Source organism: Penaeus japonicus, unplaced genomic scaffold (assembly GCF_977035675.1).
Source record: "Penaeus japonicus unplaced genomic scaffold, GWHDUDI00000001_assembly GWHDUDI00000022, whole genome shotgun sequence".
NCBI classification, from domain to species: Eukaryota; Metazoa; Arthropoda; class Malacostraca; order Decapoda; family Penaeidae; genus Penaeus; species Penaeus japonicus.
In genome coordinates, this window is record NW_028234424.1 from 5,081,161 (window position 1) to 5,096,053 (window position 14,893).

At 39.4% G+C, this 14,893-nt stretch overlaps 1 protein-coding gene and 1 long non-coding RNA gene across 2 annotated transcripts; both read right to left on the minus strand.

The window, feature by feature from the left end:
- Positions 1-4,857: 4,857 nt before the first annotated feature.
- On the minus strand, positions 4,858-7,575 carry LOC147469273 (uncharacterized). Its single transcript, XM_086549944.1, has 3 exons — positions 7,447-7,575; positions 6,932-7,300; positions 4,858-6,532 (listed from the first exon to the last, which is right to left on the minus strand). Exon 2 carries the CDS (start codon positions 7,247-7,249, stop codon positions 6,944-6,946), a length of 306 nt encoding a protein of 101 aa, XP_086406070.1. The 5' UTR covers positions 7,250-7,300; positions 7,447-7,575; the 3' UTR covers positions 4,858-6,532; positions 6,932-6,943.
- Positions 7,576-7,598: 23 nt separating this feature from the next.
- On the minus strand, positions 7,599-9,549 carry LOC147469274 (uncharacterized). Its single transcript, XR_015192107.1, has 4 exons — positions 9,546-9,549; positions 9,317-9,408; positions 7,802-7,918; positions 7,599-7,655 (listed from the first exon to the last, which is right to left on the minus strand). It is a non-coding gene; the product is annotated as an uncharacterized LOC147469274 (long non-coding RNA).
- Between the last annotated feature and the right edge of the window lie 5,344 nt (positions 9,550-14,893).

Genomic DNA, 14,893 nt, shown 5'->3' on the forward strand with positions numbered 1-14,893 from the left:
GAGATATTAACGGAAGCCGCACTTGAAATGGGGGGTAAAAACGAAAAAGAAAAGTTCAGTAAGCTTTCGGTAGAGACGAAAAAGCTTATGTGAAACAGCGGAGGGACATGAAAATAACATCAATCCAAGACAAGATATAATAAGCAGAGCTAATAAGACGATAAACGAAGAAGAAAGAGGATGTACGCAAATTTAATATACGAAAAAATAAACGAATCTCTGATTGCCGGCACCAGCCTTAAGGCAACAAAGAGGAGGCTCGGAATAGGGAAAAACCAAATGTATGCAGTAAAGACCCAATGGAGAGGTGACATACAATAAAAATGAAATTATCAAAGTAACAAAAAACTTCTATCGCGACTTATGCCACTCAAACGATCAACCACGTACGGACACAAACACGTTCCAAACATTATGGTAGATGAAGTAAATAGGGCACTAAAAGGCATGAAAAGAGGAAAAACAACAGAAGACGGCATTAGTGTAGATCTTATTCAAGATGCAGGAGAGATTGCGGCAGTAAAACTGGCCAATCTTTTTAACAGATGCCTAAGCGTCGGTAAAACTCTGAAATCCAGGAAAAATGCAATAATAATTTTAATACATAAAAAGAGGGACACAAAAGACTTAAAGAATTGCCGACCTATAGGCCTCATCACAGCCCGTACCACCGATACATTAGATTCAAAACAACCCAGGGAACAGGCAGGGTTCCGCAGCGGATTCTCAACTACAGACCATAACCACACATTAGCTCAAATAAAAGAGAAAACAAACAAATATAAGAAGCCCCTGTGCATGGCAATCGTAGATTATGAAAAGGCATTCGATTCGGTGCAGATATCTGCTGTACTAGATGCAATTCGTAAACAAGGAATAGAGGAAATATACTGCAGATTATTAGGGGATATATATAGAGATGGTACAGCGACTATCAAAATCCACGCAGAAACCAATAAAATACCAATAAAAAAGGGTGTTAGGCAGGGCGACACCATCACACCGAAGCTGTTTACAGCTTGCTTGAAGGAAATATTCAAAAAGTTAGATTGGAAGGAGAAAGGGATTAAAATAAGGAATGAGCAATTTAAGAGTTGCAGATGACATTGTTCTTTTCGGCGAGTCAGCAGATGAATTACAACAATTACTAAGCAATTTGAATAGGGAAAGTCTAAAGATTGGCCTTAAAATTAACATGAAAAAGACTAAAGTCATGTTCAACAGTCGAACCCCAGTTAGGCAAATACAAATACAAGGCGAGGTACTAGAAAAAGTGAACGAGTATGTATAATGTATACCTAGGGCAACTCATCAAGACGAGTACATCCTGCAAAGCCGAGATAAAACGGCGAATCAAGCTAGGTTGGAGTGCCTTCGGTACACAAACACACACACAAACACATATACACTCAGGCATACAAACGCACACATAAACACAAACACACACACAGACAGAAGGACACAAACACACACTAACACAAACTCACAAACAAAAACACACAATACAAATACACGCACAAACACACACACACAAACATTGACACTAATATATACAAGCATTAATACACACACACTCACACACATGCACACACAACACGCACACAAACACACATACACACAGAGATGAACACATACACTTACAAACACACACACAAACACATGCACACACAGACATACAAACACATACACAGACAGACATAGTCACACAAACACTCAAACACAAACACAGACACAGACACACACACACACAAACACACGAAAAAAACACACACAAAAACGCACACATACAAAGACACACAGAAGCACACACATACAGACATACAAACACACACAAACATACACGCACACAGACAAACACACAAACATAGACACTAATACATACAAGCATAAGTACACACACACAAACACACATACACACACAACACACACAAACACACATAGATGAACACATACACTTACAAATACACACACAAACACATACACAAACAGACATACAAACACAAACACATACAGACACATACACACACAAACACACACTAACACAAACACACGAAAAAACACACACAAAAACGCAAATTACAAAGGCACACAGAAGCACACACACACATATATATACATATATATATATATATATATATATATATATATATATATATATATATAAATATATATATATATATATATATATATATATATATATATATATATATATATATATATATATATATATATATATATATATATATATATATATATATATATATATATATATATATATATATATATACATATATATACAGAAATACATACACATATATATTCATATGTATGTATGTTTATTTATGTTTATATATATATATATATATATATATATATATATATATATATATATATATATATATATATATATATATTAGATATATATATATATATACAATTAGGGCCAGTAGGTGGGGTACCCGGCCATAACCCTCTTGAGGAGGCCTACTTCCTGCAGTGGAATGATACAGGCTGAAAAAAAAAAATATATATATATACATATACATATACAAATATATGTATATATTTGTATATATATAGTATATATATATACAGTATATATATATATATATATATATATATATATATATATATATATATATACATACATATATATATATATATATATATATATATATATACATATATATATATATATATATATATATATATATATATATATATATATATATATTGTAAGGTTGCTTTCAGTCTATACTGAGGAGCGCGACTTGACAACAACTTGTGAAGCAAGCTGAAGCCTCCCGTGATGCGGGAACGGCCTAGGGACGCAAAGATGAGGGTCCCGTTCACTCCCCTGAACACAAAATGAAGCCAAGATCCTGGGCACTGGAAAATGGTAGCGGGCAAAGGTCTAGGATCTTTGCAAAGTGAAGCATTTTAATCAAAGCGATCCTCTCATTTTACGTAAGGCATGGTATAAGTAGCTGTGCAGCTTTAATCGAAAATGAATTTTGTTACGCATATATAATGTCTTATTCATAAATGTTCATCATTATTATCATTGTTATCACTAATCGCATAGGTAAAGTATTTTAATCATCATTACACAGACAACAATTTGTAGGAGAAAAAAATAATTTCTGAGCAGGTGAATGTTTATTTTCTTATTGTTTCATTAACATTTTCTTTCACTTATTGAAAATCAAGGGTTGATGTATATAAAGAAAATCCCAAAACAAAATAACATCATCTAATTAGAACAAAGTATTTGCTTAATCACATTACTAGATGAAATCTTTATTAAAAGAAAATACTCAACCAATATCAATACCAATAAATGCTATATGACAAAATGGGAACGATAAAAATAAAAATGTATTAACAAGGGAATCGTCTTTTAGATTATATTATCTATCTTACGAGTTGTCACTTAATGAATCAATTAGTAAACAATTTATACAAGTAAAACAAGGGATAGTTGGATGAACTAAAAGAAATAGTAAAAACAAAAGAAGCACAAAAGGGGGGGGGGGCATGTAGGGGGAAAAGGGGAATTAAGGAAGAGGGGGAAGGAAAATATCTTTTATTTTTTTTGTAAAACAGTAAGTATACGATATGAAAAAAAAGATAAAATACAAGCACAGGGCAATTCATAAACATTAAAATACCCTTTGCATTAAAAAAACACATAATAAATAAAATCGAAAATAAAGTGGGTGACGTGTCATTCCTCGTAGCAAAAAGAGTCTATAATAAAAAAGAAAAAATAGTAGATAAAATGACATTTAAAATGTGACCAAAACTCTGGTAATTAAAATCCACTATTTTAGAAAACAAAAGAAACCCAATAAGGAAATGATAAGAATTCAGCTTAATGTGGATGGTTACTAATACCAAGACTGAAATGAAAAAAAAAACAGGTTCCAAACATGTTTGCGTGTGTGTGTGTAAGGAGTTGTTGTTCTGGAGGTGTTTCGAGAACCTCCCTGGATTTCATACGGGGTCCTGAAGCAAGACTAGGCAGAGGGGGTTAAGAGGGGAAGGGGTTATGAGGGGAAGAGGGGAAGGGGAACAGAAAAGGGGAAAGGAATAGTCGAATAAGTCCAGGGTGAATATGGGTGAGAAGAGAGGGGGGGGGGGGAGGGGAATTAGAGGAAAGCAAATACAACAAGAATAAGGAAAAGAGACAGGATATGGAACAGGGAAGAAAAAAGAAAGAAATATAAAAAAGAAAAAGGAGGAAAAGGAAGAAAAGAAGGAAGAGGGGGTCCGCAAAAAAACAACATTAGAAATGAACTAAGCGAGTCATATGGCATGATTTCTGTGACGCGCATGACGTCACAGAATTTCCGATCGCAGCGCCGATCAACCGATGAGCAACGAGCGCCTTCCAGTCGACAGGCAGATCTTGCAAGAGTCGTAGGTCTGCGGTCCATTCCACAAGAATCTTCGAGAGGATTTTTAAAGTGCTAATTTTGAAGATTCAGTGAAACTTACCAACTATCTTAACTTCTCACCGAAGACAAGCTTAACGTCGCCATGGACAAGAAGTGGAACAAACGTCAAGACAACGAGGAAGGTAATTGACATATGTTGTATTAATACCCACACATATATTTCTCTCACACTTACGCCTTAATGATCGAGAATGTTGGCATCATTAAACATTTCATGGCAGTGTATTCTTAGAAACGAAGTTGGGTTCAGTTTAGGCCCTTGAGGCACTCCACTTAGTAGAGGGAACTTAGGTCTAACCACGGTCCCAATCCTTAGTGTTACAGTGTTGCAGGTCCTTTATAAAGTTGCATGTAATTTTACCATGACCTGATAAATTTATCTGTAGAATTTCCATTGCAACAGCTTTAGACGGTCGCTTGTTAGGAAGGGAGGTAGAGTCTAGTATTTTTAGGGGTATGGCTTTATTAATTGTGCAGGAACTTTACTATGGCCATTCAAAGTAATTTTCGTCCGGCCTCACCATTAAGGTAGGACTTTTCGTTTACCTCCTGGACGCTGTCCTGATTGAGTAGGAAGCACATCCTCCGCAGGAATTCATCCCCCTTGCCATAAATACCTAGGCTCATCCTTGTCATTTTAGTACCCATAATGATCTGGTACTTTCCCGTGCTCTCTGGGGCCTATTTCTTTCCTCGTCTTCTATACCAGTGTCACTATCACTATGTACCTCTTTTCTACCCCTAGGAATGGTCATCTCTATGTTTACTTGTATCCTCATTACCACTTAATTCATAATTTCTTATACAATACCCAACAAAAAAATTCCTCACACCTGGCCGCTGGTTTTATTTTGTCCGCGGGCCGACTGATTATTTTTCCACTAAGTGGGTCTTTCAGTTTGTACTACGCTTTAGTTTATCTACGGCATACTTGCATTTATCTACATTCATTTTAAATCCGGCATTCTCCAAAATTGCAAGCGTCTCATCTATATTCTTTCAATGGTCAGCGAAATTAGCTGAATAAGCAACCGCGTCGTTAAGGTATGCAAATGTGTGACGTGATAGAACCGTGCCAGGCAAACGCGAGGCTTCGGCTCCCCGGCCCGATTAAAAGGGACAATGCAACCTATTGTGATCGTGGCGGTGACAGTGCCAACACACGCGCCCAGGGGGTTTCTCTCTGCAATCAGCTGTCATATGACCAGGGGCACGATGAAAATAACAATAAGGACCAAGCGTATTAGACGTATTAGACGGCTGAGCTGACGCGACAGGGAGCGGACGACGAACATCGCGAGAATAAAAATACAAAACGGTACTTAAAACCTATGCCTAAATGTTGTAGACATGACATTATATATACATGTACATGTGCGAGTATACTAGATTTATTATAGTTTACCCCTAAATGCCTCATTACATTTTCTTTGCATGTTCTATGAACGATAAGGGAGACTAATTTATCTGTTATTCTACGATTTTAAGTTCTAAAGTACAGAAAATACTTATTTAGTTTATGATAAAATCACATTTTGTAACTCTTTTTATAGCATTTATAAAGGACACTACAACGTTTAAACATGTCAGAAAACATGTCGATAGTACTTTGTTTTACGTTCGTAGGAGTAGGGAACCAACCTGTAGGATTAGAGAAGTTATGATGCCAAAATATGTAAGTTTAGAGTGATGTTTAAATGTATAAAGAAGCAATAGAAGTGATATAAGTTTCTAATAAGTGGAAGATGTTGTGACATTAGCCAAAAGAGGTTAGGAGTTTTTTGTTTGCTCGATTTCAGTTCGTACGAGTGGAATGAGGGTGAAAGTAGAGATGGGGAACAGAGAAAACACCAGAGTAGAAAATAGAGATGCTACAGTAATAACAAGTACACCATGTAGACCCCGTTATAGAAGAGCAGTCCAAACAACCAAAGTCAGTGACACCAGGACTGGCACCACGTGCTCCCCAAGAAGCCACGTGAAGGGAGGTCGTTGTTTGTTCCATCTAGACCCAAGAAATCCATCCACTCCGTCACGGAATGGAATGGGCGTAGTTTTCTTCAACCAACTATCTTTGAAGGAAGACCAGATAACTTATTATTTGTTAGGGGTCTTGGAGGCTTTGGGTGGCATCAGTTATTAGGGTTTAGAAAAGAAAAATGCCTTCTTTGAATAATTGATTATTAACAAACTCAAAACAATATCACTACAAATACAATAAAACACGAAAAACAAAAATAACTAAAACTACATAAAACGAAACAAAACAGAACGTGAATTACGTTAGACATAAAACAGGATAAATTACGTTAAACATTCTTAAAACAGGACACAAATAACGTTTAACATAAAACAAAACAACACTAACTACTTAACACGGAACACATATACATAGGACACAACACACGGGACACAATACACAAACACTATGCACGGACACTATACACGAACGAAGCAAGTGTTCAACTTACCGCGGCTCATTTTCACGAGAGCACAAGACGCCGAGGCTTTTGACGGAGCACAAAAGGGGGCAGGTTCATAACCAGTAATGGAGGAGGGGCTTCGGGCTCCGCCATACGGTACACGGCACCAGGCGGGGTACGTGGCGACGGGTCCCAAATCCACCAAAAAACACACACGGCAACCCCCAAGCTCAGGCTGCTACCCGCTTCTGCCACAGGAAGTGTTGTGTACCGTGGCTGGTGGCGACAGTCGTTAAGGTTGTTCAGGGGGGGGGGGGAGGTAACTGCCGCCCAGTGCTCGTGCAATTGTCTCATGCAATGTGGCATTATAAGGCACGGGACGTGGCATGGCCTCGTGCCACTACAGAGGGATGCATCCTGGCTAGAAATAAGGGGAAAGTGAGGGTTATACAGTGGTCATCAGTAAGATTAAGTTGGGTTATATTTTGTATGGACATGCGTGATTTATAACAAACTTCCATCAGTACAAAGTTTGTATTCTTTCGACATCTATAGACGGGCACCTCCTTAATTTTCAGAGAGACGTGACGATCAGCCAGGAACGTCTGGAACGAAACCGAAGACGACGACGAAGAAGAAGGGGCAAAGGGATGACGTGAGCCAATCCACGGTGAGTACCATTTATCACTCTCTCTCTCTCGCTCTCGCTCTCTCTTCTCGCCGGGCGGTCTCACCTCCGTATCTGTCAATCTTACGGCGCGGGTTCGAGTCCCTGTCAGGGAGGTAAAAATTTGTATATGTATATGTATATATATACATATATATATATATATATATATATATATATATATATACATGTATACATAAGTATATAGATAGATAGATAGATATAGATATAAAATTAAATGGAATACTAACCTGAATCTTGTCCAGTATATTCACCTGTGGTGTTTTCATCTCTTGATAATCTCGATGGGCAGTCTTCTCCTGCGGTTCTTGCTGAGGCTGGTAGGCCGAGGATTCCTTTTCAGTCAGCTGAAATTATGACATGTGTTACTAAAGAAAGCGAAAATGAGAGAGAGAGAGAGAGAGAGAGAGAGAGAGAGAGAGAGAGAGAGAGAGAGAGAGAGAGAGAGAGAGAGAGAGAGAGAGAGAGAGAGAGAGAGCCTATTAACCAAGTCGTCCTCGACTTGCTAATTATTATGAACAAACTATTATCTGAAGTCGTCCTCGAAGGGCGAACTTGTGGTCCGGCTTATGCGTGGTTCAGGCCAACCACAAATTTTGGTGGTGATGTCCGGGCGTCCCCGTTGTAGGCGTGTCGGATTCGTTCCTTCGTTTTCTATATTCTTCTGTCCTTGGCTGCTGCTTCTTAGGTTATTTTCCAGGCGGCCCTTCCACGTTATTAAATGAGGGTGTCCGGCTGTCCTTTTCGACGGGTGCCACACTCTTGGTTGCTGGGAAATGACAGCCATGCTCTCTCTTCTGGGCGTTTTTGGCGTCTGCTAGGGCTGTGAGCTCCTAAACCGTAGTGTCTTGGGCGAGCGCATTCCGGGCCTCGCTTCGTGGTTCTTGGCGTTCCGCATGTCTGCTTGGTAACCTTATACATACAGGGCCAAGGGAAGGAAGAAGGAAAGACGAACAGAGAGTGGGGGAGGAGTGTGTGCATATATAGACAGATCTTTATTCTATTCTTATTTTTCTCCCTTTGACTTTGACTTTACTTAGACCACTGAAAGTCTCAGCATGAATAGGAAAGAACGTCACAAGGTAGTAAAGAAATGTGTGGATGGCACTAATCGTCCCACCGAATTCATTAATCGTTAATGCAAAAGTAAGAGAATATATAGTGAGTTTATAGAAATATAATGGTAATAACTAAACAATTTTATTTTCGACAAACATACAAACTTTCGACATTACATATTTAGTGAGTTGTAGAATTATATAATTCGATAATACAAAGGAATGGTTAACGAGAGTGAGAGAGAAAGAGACAGAGTGAGAGAGATTGTGAGCGAGAGAGAGAGAGTGATAAATGGTAGAGTGGTAAACGGGAGAGTGTGTATATGTGTGTGTGTGTGTGTGTGTGTGTGTGTGTGAGAGAGAGAGAGAGAGAGAGAGAGAGAGAGAGTGGAACGGGAGAGAGAGAAGAGAGTGAGTGAGAGAGAGAGAGAGAAGAGAAAGAGAGAGAAGAGGAGAGAAAGTGTGAGGAGAGAGAGAGAGAGAGAGAGAGAGAGAGAGAGAGAGAAAAGAGAGAAAAGAGAGAGAGAGAGAGAAAGAGAGAAAGAGAGAAAGAAAGAGAGAGAGAGAAAGAGAGAGAGCGAGAGAGAAAGAGAGAGAGCGAGAGAGAAAGAGAGAGAGAAAGAGAAAGAGAGAAAGAAAGAGAGAAAGAAAGAGAGAGAGAGAGAGAGAGTGATAAATGGTACTCACCGTGGATCGCCTCACGTCATCCCTTTGCCCCTTCTTCTTCGTCGTCGTCTTCGGTTTCGTTCCAGACGTTCCGGGTTGATCGTCACGTCTCTCTGAAAATTAAGGAGGTGCCCGTCTATAGATGTCGAAAGAATACAAACTTTGTACTGATGGGAGTTTGTTATAAATCACACATGTCCATACAAAATATAACCCAACTGTGTACTGATGGGAGTTTGTCATAAATCACGCATGTCCATACAAAATATAACCCAACTTAATTAATCTTACTGATGACCACTGTATAACCCTCATTTTCCCCTTATTTCTAGCAAGGATGCATCCCTCTGTAGTGGCACGAGGCCATGCCACGTCCCGTGCCTTATAATGCCACATTGCATGAGACAATTGCACGAGCACTGGGCGGCAGTTACCCCCCCCCCCTGAACAACCTTAACGACTGTCGCCACCAGCCACGGTACACAACACACTTCCTGTGGCAGAAGCGGGTAGCAGCCGGAGCTTGGGGGTCGCCGTGTGTGTTTTTTGGTGGATTTGGGACCCGTCGCCACGTACCCCGCCTGGTGCCGTGTACCGTATGGCGGAGCCCGAAGCCCCTCCTCCATTACTGGTTATGAACCTGCCCCCTTTTGTGCTTCGTCAAAAGCCTCGGCGTCTTGTGCTCTCGTGAAAATGAGCCGCGGTAAGTTGAACACTTGCTTCGTTCGCGTATAGTGTTTGTGTATTGTGTCCCGTGTGTTGTGTCCTATGTATATGTGTTCCGTGTTAAGTAGTTAGTGTTGTTTTGTTTTTATGTTAAACGTTATTTGTGTCCTATTTTAAGAATGTTTAACGTAATTTATCCTGTTTTATGTCTAACGTAATGCACGTTCTGTTTTGTTTCGTTTTATGTAGTTTTAGTTATTTTTGTTTTTCGTGTTTTATTGTATTTGTAGTGTTATTGTTTTGAGTTTGTTAATAATCAATTATTCAAAGAAGGCGTTTTTCTTTTCTAAACCCTAATAACTGATGCCACCCAAAGCCTCCAAAACCCCTAACAAATAATAAGTTATCTGGTCTTCCTTCAGAGATGGTTGGTTGAAGAAAACTACGCCCATTCCATTTCGTCACGGAGTGGATGGATTTCTTGGGTCTAGATGGAACATACAACGACCTCCCTTCACGTGGCCTCTTGGGGAGCACGTGGTGCCAGTCTCGGTGTCGTCGACTTTGGTTGTTTGGACTGCTCTTCTATAACGGGGTCTATATGGTGTACTTGTTATTACTGTAGCATCTCTATTTTCTACTCTGGTGTGTTCTCTGTTCCCCATCTCTACTTTCACCCTCATACCACTTATCCCCTCATTCCACTCGTACGAACTGAACTCGAGCAAACAGAAAACTCCTAACCTCTTTTGGCTAATGTCACAACATCTTCCACTTATTAGAAACTTATATCACTTCTATTGCTTCTTTATACATTTAAACATCACTCTTAACTTACATATTTTGGCGTCATAACTTCTCTAATCCTACAGGTCAAATATTCGGGGAGAGTGCGCTCCATGGGACGTACGTACACAATCATGGTTGGTTCCCTACTCCTACGAACGTAAAACAAAGTACTATCGACATGTTTTCTGACATGTTTAAACGTTGTAGTGTCCTTTATAAATGCTATAAAAAGAGTTACAAAATATGATTTTATCATAAATTAAATTAATATTTTCTGTACTTTAGAACTTAAAATCGTAGAATAACAGATAAATTAGTCTCCCTTATCGTTCAGAGAACATGCAAAGAAAACGTAATGAGGCATTTAGGGGTAAACTATAATAAATCTACTATATTCGTACATGTACATATATATATAATGTCATGTCTGCAACATTTAGGCATAGGTTTTAAGTACCGTTTTGTATTTTTATTCTCGCGATGTTCGTCGTCCGCTCCCTGTCGCGTCAGCTCAGCCGTCTAATACGTCTAATACGCTTGGTCCTTATTGTTATTTTCATCGTGCCCCTGGTCATATGACAGCCGATTGCAGAGAGAAACCCCCTGGGCGCGTGTGTTGGCACTGTCACCGCCACGATCACAATAGGTTGCATTGCCCCTTTTAAAAGGGCCGGGGAGCCGAAGCCTCGCGTTTGCCTGGCACGGTTCTATCACGTCACACATTAGCATAACTTGACGACGCGGTTGCTTATTAAGCTAATTTCGCTGACCATTGAAAGAATATAGATGAGACGCTTGCAATTTTGGAGAAGGCCGGATTTAAAATGAATGTAGATAAATGCCAGTTTGCCGTAGATAAACTAAAGCTGCCAAGTTTTATGATGGTGTATCACCGGATCCCGAAAAGGCGAAGGCCATCGCAGACACGCCCACACCTCGTAACGTAAAAGAGGTGCGGCGGTTTTTAGGGGCGAGCGGATTTTTCAGACGTCACGTACCGCGCTAACGCTACGATCGCGTCGCCGCTGACCTCGTTGACATGCAAAGACACACGGTTCACGTGAGGAGCTGAACAGGACGAGGCGTTCAGCAAATTAAAGAAAGCGTTGATTACAGCACCTATCCTACGTAGACCTGACTTTGACATACCCTTCGAAATTCATACGGGCGCATCTAAGTTAGCGATAGGAGCGTGTCTGATGCAACGTGTTGAAGGGAAGCCTCATGCAGTTGCATATTTTAGGCGTAAGTTAAAGGGTCCAGAAATTAGGTACTCGGCGACAGATGCAGAAGGCTCTCGCTGTTGTAGAAGGGATGAGGGCATTTAGGGCATTTAATGATTATGGATATGGAAGACCTTTTGAGGTGCTGACAGATCATCGCCCGTTGACTTTTATTTTTAAAAGGCCAACACGTTCAGCTAGAATGTCACGTTGGAGTCACGAAATCGCGCCCTGTGATTGCAAAGTATAATATACCGTGGTGGCAGCGACTACCTCTGTGCGACGTATGTGAATCGCTGAGTGACGAGAGTCGCTACACCTCGACTCTCCTGCTAGGCCTATGGCTTTAGGGGGGGGGGGGGATTCGAGGGATGGAAAGTGAGTGTGCGTGCGTGTGTTTGTGCCTTCCGTGCTAAGAAATCAACATTGATATACCATTTCTCCGCGAAGGAGAGAGCTGTTCCTGGAAACCCTCTTCGACATCCGCACCCTAAGGACTATCGATACAGCTGACAGCTACCTAATCATCTGCCAAAGCCAAGAAACCGTACGTCGAAAAGCTATTCAAAGAACGTGACCGAAATCCACTATAAAAAAAAAAATGAACCAACAATGCCCTCCGAACTAAAGGCAAAACTAACCGTGGGGTTTTTAACAACCTGATCGTTTACTAATGAAAGAAATTTCAAAAGAAGACTGAACCCTCACTGACCTAAATAACCACCGCCTCCCTGATGCCCAAATCAATTCAATGACCACGCCACGGTAGCAGAAACCAAAGAAAAGGGTTTATTATCTTTTCAACTACTACATGAGCCCCAGACCAAAAGTAAACGAACGATTTACGCCCATCACCCAGTGCCCAGACAAAAAGAAGTCGAACACTATTCTCCGAATGTGGGGGAAACAACCACACATAAATAACTTGCACCTCGACATATAAAAAAGGCAACCAAAAACGCCAGAGAGGAATCAAAGAAAAAAAAAGACCAAAGTAAAATAAAATAAAATAAAAATCCCTCAAAAACGCCAGAGAGGAATCAAAGAAAAAAGAAGACCAAAGCAAAAATTAAAAATGAATAGATAAAATAAAATGAAAAATCCCTCAAAAACGCAAGAGAGGAATCAAAGAAAAAAGAAGACCAAAGCAAAAAATAAAAATAAAGGGATAAAATTAAATAAAAATCCCGCAAAAACGCCAGAGAGGAATCAAAGAAAAAAGAAGATCAAAGCAAAAAATAAAAATAAATAAATAAAATTAAATAAAAATTCCGCAAAAACGCCAGAGAGGAATCAAAGAAAAAAGAAGACCAAAGCAAAAGATAAAAATAAAAATAAATAAATAGAATAAAATAAAAAATCCCGCAGAGCAAGTCGCACAACTGACAGTCAAAGCCGCTCAAAATGCATGACTCAAAGCCCTCATGAACGAAGTAAAACCCGACAAGAAAGAACAAACTATCACCCTTGCCTTACCCAACAACCTCTCGCTCGGTATCTCTTACTACTATTTCTTTTTAGGTAGCTACTTTTTAAATTAGATCTACATATATTTATATATTATTATTATCATTATCATTGTTTTGTTGTTTGATGTAAAAATATATTGCAGGTCGAGTCTTGCCACATTGGTTTTAGTGAATAAATGGAATACGACAACCGTGTTTGACCTGCCTTGACCTAACGAAACACTAACGAATGAAGTATTACAGTAGTCTCAGGGCAAATTCAGTCAAATACATATATATGAATATATATTATGAATAGATAAATGAATAGGTATATGTTTAGTGCGAGCCAAAGTGATCCATGAAGGATTAATCAAATTAAAAGTTAAAATGATGGAAGCTGCATACATCGCGACGGAGGAGAACATGAACACGGCGTCGCGTCGCTTCAAGTTATCCAAGGTCACGGCAACGTCTATCATGCGGACAACGAGCGAGAGGTCACGGGAATCAGCTGGGTCGTCAGCTCTTAGCTAATATATAAGTTCCTGTGCGCTTGTTGGCGTTTGTAGTTCTGAAGACGGGATAGCCCGAAGGGCGTACATTAATCTCTTGTATTGAAGAAAATATTTAGTATCATTTATACCCTTTTATAGATTTGTTATAATGAACTCGGTTATAGAATTTGCTTTTAACTAGATCTAGAACACTTATTGGTTTACATGGTTGTTTGACTATGTGTAAAGATATATTTACAAATAGCAGGTTGCAAAAGAAATGCTTCTACTCCAAATCTTGCAAAATCGCACTGAGGAGAAATGTTTTTATGTCATAATTTCCAGATAAATGATTACTGATAAAATATGCTCAACAAAAGTTTTTAGTGCTACCTCAGTGCAACATCTCCGAAGCGTTTAACAAACATTTCGAAAGACCATCAAGATCGTCGGCAACAAGAGAGCAACTGAAATCACAACACCGAAGTCAGCAACACTAAGCATAACATAACACAATATGACAACAACATCAATGCCACTGTGTGTATGTGTGTGTTTGTGAATGCATGTGTGCGTGCGTGTTTGTGTGTGTGTGAATGTGCGTTTCTGTCACGCGGGGTTATGTTCTGAACGTAACCCACGTTTTCTTTGCAATTTGCAAAAGCATCGTTGGGTTAGTATCGCGGGGAGCCGTAGCCTTATTTTCACTCTCTTAATTTAAGCTGTGATGCCTGGGATACGATTACATCAGATCTGCTGTAAAACATGTCCATTTATTGAATGATTAGATCACTTGATTTTTTTTTCTATTCGTCATACAGTAGTTATAAAATAATGAATAAAGATGATAAAGAAACTCGCAAACAGAACTTGAGTGGGGAAGGAAGAGAAGCTTGGGATAACCGCTGCCACTGTTACCATGCGCGAATATCTCCTTTGAACAAAAACAAATGCGCCCAATTCTAGCCTGACACT

What these genes read in the sequence shown, in the direction of transcription:
- LOC147469273 (XM_086549944.1), bottom strand. Translation starts at nt 7,249, where the DNA reads ATGCCACATTGCATGAGACAATTGCACGAGCACTGGGCGGCAGTTACC.